At 36.7% G+C, this 11,190-nt stretch overlaps 1 protein-coding gene across 1 annotated transcript; it reads right to left on the reverse strand.

Moving 5' to 3' along the window:
• Positions 1–2,748: 2,748 nt before the first annotated feature.
• Positions 2,749–3,393, reverse strand: LOC132039509 (uncharacterized). Its single transcript, XM_059429978.1, has one exon. The coding sequence runs from the start codon at positions 3,391–3,393 to the stop codon at positions 2,749–2,751; it is 645 nt and encodes a 214-aa protein (XP_059285961.1).
• Positions 3,394–11,190: the final 7,797 nt, after the last annotated feature.

Raw genomic sequence — 11,190 nt, forward strand, 5'->3', positions numbered from 1 at the left:
AATTGAATACGACTACTTGATTATGATGTTGTGGATGTTATTATGGTTGTTTGGGAATTGTTTTGCGGTATGGTGGAAGTCGATGGAATAGGGGAAATTCTGCCCAATTTTTGTTAGTTCATGAGTTGTTCTAGTTTGAATTTAAGAATGTCTCTAAGACTTAACCATGGTATGAATCCTTTTAAATGTAGATTTCTCAAGCTTGGGTGGCGAACGTTATGTAGTTAAGAAGACAAAGAGGTATGTAAGGCTAACCCTTCTTTCTTAAGGCATGATACCATTGATGTATACCTTCGTATGAAATCCATAGTATTGTCCACGATGAATTCATTCCTAAAATCACTAAAGCTCATGATCTTGATATTCTCACGATACCATTGGTTCAATCCTATGATAGTTGATCCTCTAAGGAAGGTTATAATGAAAATGATGATGACAATGATGATGTTGAGGACATGTATGTACTTCTATGTATACATATTTATATATTAAAGTATAACTACTAAGAACACTGAGCTTGTATGGCCGGGTATGATATCTATCGCGCGCACACCACTCCAGTTGGGCACGGATGACACTGAGCCTTGGTAGGTCCAGGTATGTATAACACCGAACCTTATCATGGTTGGGTATGTAAGACACCGAAGCTCTATGGTCGGGTATGATGCTACTATAAGTATAAATGTATGAAATGGAAGGTTCCCATTAGAAAGAGGGTAAGTAAATACGATGAACAACGCTAGAGGTATAAATGGCTTTATCCTTCTATGACTCTTCTATCTTATGTTATTTCTCATGCTTCCATCATGCTATACATTATTCGTACTGACGTTCTTTTGTTTGTGGACGCTGCGTCATGCCCGCAGGTGGACAGGGAGATAGACTTGATCCTTAGGCTGCTTATCCAGAGATTGCTTAGAGGAGCTCCATTTGATCCGGAGCTACAGCTGTGGGTATTATCATTTTGTGTATATATGGGCATGGCGGGGTCCTGTCCCATCCTCATGATGATGTTTCATACTTTTCTTAGAGGCTCGTAGACAGTCATGTATAGTAGATGACTTTTCCCTTGTCGGCTCATGTTTGGTATATTACTTTGTTAGCCTTGTCGGCTTGTGTATATGTGTATGGGCATAGTTGTTGACGTTAATATATATATATATATATATATATATATATATATATATATATATAAAGTGTTTTAGCCGTTGGAAATGGTATTATTGAGGCATAGAGTTTGTTGTTAAGCCGTGTGGCTCACTAGATATGAATGTGAATGTACGTGAGATGTGCCCGGTGGGTTAGTTCCGGGTGCCCGTCATGACCCTCCGGTTGGGTTGTGATAGGACCCTTAAGCCAAATATGGGCATAAGCCCTCTAAAAGGATAATTTAAGGATACGTTTTCGGATGATCTGAATTAAAGAGGCCAAAACGCTATTACAGGTTTGGAATTTGATAAAACACCAAAAATGAAAGTTGTAGATAATTGAAATAGATTTCCAACCATAGTTCGTGGGCCCTCATACAATATCAGAATCAAGAGTTATGACCTTTTTACTAAACGAACATGTAGGCAGTAAAATAAGCCTACGCGAACGCGCCTAAAGCCCATGCGAACGCGTTGAATAATTTTTAGGTCGGTTAAGGCAGTTTTTGGAAAGTTATAAAAGGGGGCTTACCCGTCATTTTTCATTCCACACACCTCAAATCCTCTCCAAAATTCTGGAAACTTTCCCCCAACTCCCAAACACCAAATTTTAGCCCAAATCAAGTTTAATCTCTGGATTTAGGTTCTGACAGCGTATAGTTGCTATTATAAAATTGTATTGTGACGAGTCTTGGCTTGAACTCAAGGTGGAAAGTGAAGATGTTGTGGTTCTAGCAGAGGAAAGGTATGAATCTTTCTTTATTGATATTGATTTAGGTTTGTTTATGGAGATAAAGTTATTAAATACTTGTATAGCGAGTTAGTTAGTTGAGAAAATTGAAAAAATATCGTGAGGGATGTTTTATGGAGCATATTGGTATTGATGATGTTTTTGTTGATGTTAGTATTATTGTTTTTGTTGTTGGTTGTTGGATTATGATTTCGGGCTAGGCATATAAACATGGGAGATGCTTTTTAGATTTTCGGCAGGATATGAAGTAGTTTAATTTGAAGTTTGATATAAGTATACGACGATAAGTCTAACGATTGTATGAATTCTCTCAAATGTAGATTTGCGAGCTCGGGAGGATAAACGTAAGTAGTTAAGAAGACCAAGGAGGTATGTTAAGGCTGTCCTTTCTTTCATTTTGGCATGATCCTATGATATGAACGAACAAGCGAGTAAACGAGCTTCCATATTACTCTACTCTTAGAAGCACTAGGAGTACTTCAGTCTTGATGATCTTGTACCCCTGTTATAATGTTCTTTCTATTCATGGGTCTCGAGATTTCATTTTTTTTTTTGGTAAATAAATGATTTTATTAATACCAAGTAATAGTTACAAAACCAAACAAGCCGACCATGTCTGCTTTCTCACATCAAAACCGGCTTTGTTCTAGACTCTACGGTTCTAAGGAATCTAGTTCTAGGCATAGACACTAGGCGACCATTACTTCATACATATTTGGCGACCGATTACAAAAACCAAAGTCCAGTGACTACACCTAGCTAAGAAAATACATAGATAATCAATTCTATTAGCTTTCTAAGTTGCATCCGATTGTTAGACTACATCATTTTCTCTGCATCAGTGACCTGTTATGGCATAGGATTCAGCTGGGACAATACTGGTTGCCATTTCCTTCTTGTTCTACCTCTAATATGCAGATGGACAACAATCTCTTTGCATAATCTATCTTCATTGTAGTTATGGCTTTGGAACCTGATTAGATCTCTATCTCTCCAGACCAGAGCAATCACCATAGCAAAAACAGCACTGGTAATTGCTCCCCTGCCAGACTTCCTCTTTACCATTGTAGTAGTCCATTGAACTTCCTCTTGCCAACTTCCAATTGCTCTGTGTACCCCTAACCAAACTAGCATCCTGTGCCATAATGCTTTAGTAGCAGTGCAGTAAAAAAATAAATGAAGCAAGGTCTCATCATAAGTATTGCAGAAAACACAAGTTGGAGGGACAATGATTCCAAATTTAAAGAGCCTGTCTACAGTAGCTAGCCTTCTCCTCATTGTTAACCATAAGATGAATTTATATCTAGGGTGGATTCCAGCTTGCAATGTGAGACACTTCCATGGTACTTTAGGATGCTGTGGCAGCATAGCAATGTACATCTTTTTTATAGAGAACTTAGATTGAGATGCCACAACAGCAAATCTCAAATGCAGGTCACCATGAAGGTTTGGGGCTTGTAGAAGATACCTCCTAGACTCAATGATCTTTCTCATTAACCATGTAGCATTTGCAGGGATTTGACAGGTCCTCACTTAGTCTCGAGATTTCATGTATTAGTAATGCTAGCTCAGCAGTTGTCCACCAGAGTTACTGTGGCATCATTTTATTCCGAGAGTTCTATGTATTCATTTCATTTATGCATTGCATTCATATTCATATGCATATTGACCTATGACCAGAAGGCGTTATATATGCGTATATTATATATATATGGGGTATGGGGAAAAGGATAGGCGTTATATACGCATTACCACCGGATCAGTTAGTGCACCTTGATGATAATATATGGATCGGGCCATATGTTTCTCGGCACTATTATATATGGATCGGGTCGTACGTTCCTCGGCACTATTATATATGGATCGGGCCGTACGTATCTCGGCACTATTATATATGGATCGGGTCATACGTTCCTCGGCACTATTATATGGTATATGGATTGGGCAGAACGTTCCTCAGCACTATGGCCTATATATATGCATGAGCATGATTATCATTGAGAGCATGTATGTTATGTGCCCACAGAGGCATTGTCAGTATACAAATTTCTACAAATGTTTTCAGATACTCTGTCATACAGATGCATCTAGACAGTCAGTCAGTTTCAGAGATCAGCTTCAGTTCATGATTCTTAATTATATTACTTTTATGCCTTACATACTCAGTACATTATCCGTACTGACTCCTCTATTATTCGGGGGGCTGCGTTCATGCCCGCAGGTTCAGGTAGACAGAGAGATGATCCGGCTCAATAAGATTTCCCCTCGAGTGCATTGTCGGTGCGCTCCACTCAATCCGGAGCTACGATTTTTGGCACGTTATTTTGGGATGTATATGCATGTATGGGCATGACGGGAGCCTTGTCCCGTCCCTTCTACAGCTTGTACTCCTTTCGAGGTCTATAGACAGTTGTACATAGTTGGGATATTATGTAGCCTTGACAGATCTTATTGTTGTACAGTATATGTAGCGGCCTAGTCTCCTGGCATCGTTCCTTCCATCTTATGTATGTACAGATTATGCAGATTCTATGACGACATCCTTTTATGAGCCAGTATAAGTTGGTTTGAGCTACTTATGGGCCCTTATTATTTAATGTTATTCATATATGAGTATAGGGGTGTTTGGTCGCTAGAGATCAGGCACTCGTCACGACTCATCAGCTTGGGTCGTGACAGAAGTCGTATCAAAGCAGTTCCGTCCTAGGGTTGTCTACAGACCGTGTCCAGTAGAGTCTTGTTTATGGGTGTGAAGCGCGCTACATTTATAAACAGAAGGCTACAGGGCATTTAGGATGGTTATTCTTCTTTCATATCTAAGATCGTTCGATAGAGCTAAGCCATAGGAAATGAGATTCCTTATACTAACCCTTGATTTCAGCAGAAGAACGGTATTGACAGAAGAAAGTGAGTGATAATATTGGAAGTTACAGAGGTAAGTCACTTCGTTGAGGCTACGTTATCAGAATATGTATTTATATGATAATGGATTGGCTGTCATAGAGGTAAGTCAGTGTAAGTACAACAGAGAAATTGATTAAATGTATCTCTTGATGATAAGTTCAGTTATAAGTTTGTGAACTAAATAAATTAAATGAATCAGTACAAAGGTAAGTACGAAAGATGTATGTCGGGTAAGGTAAGACTATTGAGGTATGATTGAAATGTAAAGCTGAAGAATGAAAGGGAAAGTAAATAGGAAGGTATAACTGGGCTGATCGCTAAAGGATCAAGTACATCTTGAGGTGTGATATATGAGGTAAGTTTTGACATCTTTGTACTTTTACTTGAAATTGGGAGCCCTGTGTGGCTGAGATATGTCGTGTATATATATATATATATTAGCCCTATGAGGCATTGTTGGTATTTACTGCGTGCAGGTTTTGGATAGTAAGAAATATAGAGGAAACTCTGCCGAAATTTTCCTAGAATTCAAAGGAGATAAGATATAAGCTTGTAATATGTCCTAACGGGAAAAGATGTTGTGTAAAAAGTAATGGCAGGACGGGATTACGTTAGGAGTATCGTTGACGACTACAAGAGATGAGTTAAATGTTGTTGAATTGATAGTAACGGTAATTATAAGACCGACATTGATATGGTAAAGAGAAATACTAGAGTAAATTAGGGAGACTGGCAGTACTAAAACATGACATAGAAGAGAAAGGGTAACTCCAATAGAGTGTGATACTAAAGTATTGATTGGGTGGATAAGCACAAGCAAATTACGACAAGTCCATTAGAAAAATAAAGTAACAACATGACTGAGACAGGGGTATGAAATACGAAGGGTTATAACGAATGTGAATACATTGGTCAGACAACTTATGTGGTAAGTGTAATAGAGCTGATTAGAAAGAGTAACAGGTTAAGTATGCTTACTTCACGAGGTTTATTCTATTTTATAAGCAGGCTTGCGAATGAGATCAAGAAGTGGCACTCTATAGAGTTGATTATGATCGAGGATATAATGAGAACGTAGCAAGAACTGTAATACAAAGTAAGTAAAGTATAGCGAGGAAACGACTAAAGATGTGACATGTTCTATATGAATAAAGAGTGAATGCAAGTGTGAAACCAATAAGCGAGCCATAGGACAGTAGATAAGAAAGCTTATAAGACCTTGTTAGGGGAAAGTCCAGCATCGCAATGACAGAAATGATAGCAAGCAAAAGGAAAACGGAAGTCAAGTTGAAAAAGAAATCAGAGAAAAGTGACATGGCAAAGTAGTAACAGTTTTTGATTTGTACAATCGAGATCACAAGTGATATCTTTGGCTGGATGTAAAAGACCGAGACTACGGAAAGATGAATAACGAAATAGAACGATTGCTAGGAAAAGGATAAGCATAATAAGGATGAGAGGGGATGATCAGAATGAACAGAATAAGTTTTGGAAGTTAAGAATGGATTGTATAACAGTAATATATTCTAAAGGACAAGGTGGTACTGAGTTAAGAATAGGGTTCCTTGTGCGAGGAATAAAGGATTGATTATAAAACGGGAGGTAATAAGATAAATTAAGGAGGAAAGAATGTAAAGGAATAAGTATGGGTATAGAAAGAAAAGGAAATAGGCGAAGTATGGGCGCTTAAGAAGTAGTGGTATTATGAGAAATGGAAGATGCATCTCCTACTAATATCCTATACCAAGACAGAACGAGTAAAGTATATAAAGGAATAAGTTGGAAAGAAAAATGTGGCCATGAGTTATGAATTTACTGTACGACGATAAAGCGATAAAGCAAGGCTATCATCAACGACAAATACAATATGATTATGATTGGTTTTGAAATCAATGCTGGGTGAAACACAAGAGTATGAGGCATAAGGGGTATTAGTTGCGCATGAGACTTAGATCATTGAAAATAAAGATGGCGGAATGCATTTACGGTTACTATAAGTTGATTACGGGAAAGAGAGAAATAACTTGAGATGGGAAGACAAGGGAAAGATGACGCTATAAGTAAACTCTGAGTATCGAAGAATGGGATAAGTGACATTACATGGAGGGTACAAATAGCTAAACATACTACTATTTCTAGTATCCCTATGGGACAGAAGTTGTTAATTGGAGTGGATGTAGACATTGACTCATAACTAACGGTTGAGCTAAGTAAAATACGTCCTTGTTTGGATTGCCATATTGGTTGTATTACTTGATTACAAAATTGCAAGATGAGTATGTCAAAACTTCACACATGAATTACTGTAGCTATAAATTATGGAAAATGGCATGAATATGATGCAGTATAATAAGGGAATTGAGGAAAGGGATATATGAAAGCAAGATTGGAAGTAAGGTAACGGATTTGAGAATGGTATAAGTAAGACCCTTAAGGTGGGGGTGGGGGGGGGGGGAGGGGGGAAGCAAGTAAGGAAATACAAGTGTAGAGATTGAAATGATGGATCCTAAGATGTGACAGATGTAGACTCTAAAACAAAAAGTGAGAGTTATGTAGAAATGAGTCTAATAGCTAGTAAATAAATGAACAAGAATCGAGCGGGTATCTGAGACTGCACTGAAAATCATTCGTAAAGACCTTGAATAACATGACATTGGGAACAAATAACTCAAGGAATATTATAAAGGATAGCGATGCTATACTGGAATAGAGGCAAAGGTATGGACAGTAGAGTCGTTTATTAATGATATTGCGATTTATAAATGACAAATAAGAACGGACATAAAGTTTTCTATAGTAGAATATAAGATGTGATAATCAAGGGACAAATAAAGGAAAGAAAAGAGTATGATGAGATAAGTTACAACAGATAGACAAAAGAGTTTTGGTATGTATGAGATAAGTAAAATAGAATGAACCAAAAGAAGGGAAGTTTACGAATAAGAGTAGATGTTCATACACGAATCACACAAGAATGGTTATGTAACTTGCAAGTATTTATATGTCAAGAATGAAACCAATGGGGTACTTAAAAAGAGGAGTAAGAGGTAAGCAAGAATAGTGTGTTTGTGATACTCTGGGTCAGTTGAACGAAAATATATGGTAAATTGAGTCAAAATACTGAGTTGGAATTATCATTAAGAACAAATAGGACAATTACTCTGAATATGATATAAGTATATGTTATATGTTTCCTACGATAGCCCTGGGGTGTGTTAGATTACTTATGAATTCGATAGGATCATTGAATAAAGGGGGTTTTACCAGAAGAATATTACGCCTTGGAACTTTCATTTTTGTATCATTGTGGTTATAGCGAATTTCCAACAGATTACCAGAGGGTTGTTAAATTCTCAAAAATTATGAAGCCTTAGTCGACGAGGGACACCTACAAGTTATAAAATCTCATATAAGGATTTGGAAATAATATGAACTGATCATGATAAGTTTCAAGAAGGATACATGTGTAAGTGTTTGAAGTCGTAAAGATCAAGTTTTGAAGGGATTGGAAGTCAATCGGATTGAGATTAGATCAGATCGGAAACTGGTGACATTTCGGGTAATAACAAAATGAGTAGGAAAGGATCATCACTTTAAGAAATTGAGATAACTTCATAATTCTGCAAACCACAATTATGATTTATTAATCTGATGATATGCAGTTTAAAGACACAATGGAAAAGAACATAAGGTGGGTGGTTGTCATAAGTTTAGTTTCGATCACGTGAGTAAGACTCTAAACAAGTAAGCAAATGCTAGCAAGTGCAAGTAAGGATATTGATATCAACATCGACACAAACTCTACTTCAACATTCGTAGACGAATGTTCCTAAGGGGTGAAAGATGTTACACCCCGAAATTTTTTGGGTTACCAAGACTATAGACGGCTTAGTATGAGCTCAAGGGAGAGTAAAGTTATACAAGGATTAGGGATGAAGATTATATTAGATGAGTATAATAATAACTTATATATGACATTTGCAGACCGTATGGTGTAAATCAGTTTATACGTTACTTGATGAATAGCCCTCGTAACTGTAAGTTAAGTTGGGGCCCACATGCCAAAATTTTAAAACGGACATATGAAAAGTTATATGAGTAGTACATGGGAAGTTGAGCAAGTCTTAAGAAGGACCCTTAAGCCAAATATGAGAATAAGCCCTTCAAAAGGATGATTTAAGAATACGTTTTCGGATGATCTGACTTAAAGAGGCCAAAACGCCATTATAAGTTTGGAATTTGGAAACACACTAAAAATGAAAGTTGTAGATAATTGAAATCTATTTCCAACCATAGGTCGTTGGCCCTCATACAATAGCGAGATCAAGAGTTATGACCTTTTACTGAACGAACACGCAGACAGTAAAATAAGCGAGTCTTGGCTTGAACTCAAGGTGGAAAGTGAAGATATTGTGGTTCTAGTGGAGGAAAGGTATGAATCTTCCTTTATTGATATTGATTTAGGTTTGTTTATGGAGATAAAGTTATTAAATACTCGTATAACGAGTTGGTTAGTTGAGAAAATTGGAAATACATCGTGAGGGATGTTTTATGGAGCATATTGGATGTTTTATGGAGCATTGGTATTGATGTTGTTGTTGTTGATGTTGGTATTGTTGTTGTTGTTGTTAGTTGTTGGATTATGATTTCAGGCTAGGCATATAAACATGGGAGATGCTGTTATATCCCGTATTTTTGTACGTTGGATTATTGGTAAGTTAATCGACATAAGTTCAAGGACAAGATTATTTTTGAGATATGAGACAAGGACTTTTTAATCCCAATTTTAATAGTGCACGGTTTGCTTATTAATTACAATTAATGTAGGAACATTAGTGAAGTGGGAAATTAATTAACCTAATCAGATTATTAAGTGGGCCCCACTAAAACATGGATAAATATAATTGGATCATGGATGATGACATGCCCAAGTGGGGCACGTGTCAATGTGGCTGGCTGCATATATGTATATAGTGATGACTCATTAGTATACACATTTCATCTTCACAAAGCTCATTTTGAAGAGTTCATTACAAACAGCCATGGCAGCCACCTTGAGCTCACGGCCAAGTTCAAGATTTTAAAAGGAAGAAAATTATAATTCCCTAAGGTGTTCTAAACGACCCAAAGGAGGCACCAACATTAGAATTTGATTTGAGGAAGAAGAAGTGGTGCAATTGGTGCAAGTGGTTGTAGGATCTGTTCTAGCTAAGTTGAGGTAAGATTTCTTCTTCTTATAGTGTAATTAGAGTTAAATGATGTTGTAATTTAGAGATTAACTCTTATTAAGTGGAATTGGAAGTAAGAAAATGCATGATTTCGTTGGTGTTATAATTGGGCTGAATTGGAGTTGTTTCAATTAAATTAGGTTTGATTGTTGTTGTTGTTATTGATTATGTGTTAAAAGTGAAGGAATCTTGATATTTAAAGTTGTAGTTGTTTATATGAGATTGTTGAGATATGAATTGGATTAGATGTTCATGAGGTTGTTGGGCATTGTTGTATTGTATTTAGGGGCTGTTCTTGTTGAGTTGAAGGATTAAAGGTGTAGTTATGACTAAGTATTTGTGTTGTTGTAGTTGATGGGCTGTTTGGGGCATGTTATTGTTAAGCCGCTGATGGGATTTGCTTGTATATGGATAATAGTTACTGATTATTGTTGTTGCTCGATTCAAAAGAAAAGATAAGTTTAAAACGTACCTCTAGTAATCCGAAAGATTAATTTTGGGTGGTTGTATGTTATATCCCGTATTTTGGAACAACGGGACAACATGAGTGAACTACGATAAGTTAGGGACAAGACTATCCCGAGAGATGAAGTAGAGACTTTTGTATGTTTTAAAGGCTTAAGTTGCGTATGATTTTATTGGCATGGAAATGTTAAGGAAACATTTGGGGTCAAATTCCATTTTTGGAAAGTATTATATTTTTGGAAAGTGTATTATTATGTGAAAAAAAAAAAAAAAAAAAAACAAGGACCATGTGGCCGGCCACATGGAAGTGGGCCAAGGCCACATGGATGGCTAATACTTGTAAATAAAAGATGACTAATAAGTCATCTTCCTCACTTTCATTCTAGAGAAATCAAGAAAAATTTGGAAAGAAAAAAAAAAAGCCATACGGCCATCTCTCCCAAAAAAATTCAAGACTAATTTAAGCCATCAAAAAATTTGTTTCTTCAAGCAAACTCACTAATTCAAGGGTGCTTATTAACGTGGAAGGGTTGTTGGAAGCAATAGGTTGTCCGTTTTCTTCATCCACCACTTTAGGCAAGTTGTTGAGTTGAAGAAGAAAGGTGAGTTTTAATCTTGTTTTTATATGTTATGCATGGTTTATGTATGTTGTTAAGTGTGGGAATGAATGAAAATCATGAAAATATGGAAGTGG

Source organism: Lycium ferocissimum, chromosome 12, assembly GCF_029784015.1.
Source record: "Lycium ferocissimum isolate CSIRO_LF1 chromosome 12, AGI_CSIRO_Lferr_CH_V1, whole genome shotgun sequence".
Taxonomy (NCBI): Eukaryota; Viridiplantae; Streptophyta; class Magnoliopsida; order Solanales; family Solanaceae; genus Lycium; species Lycium ferocissimum.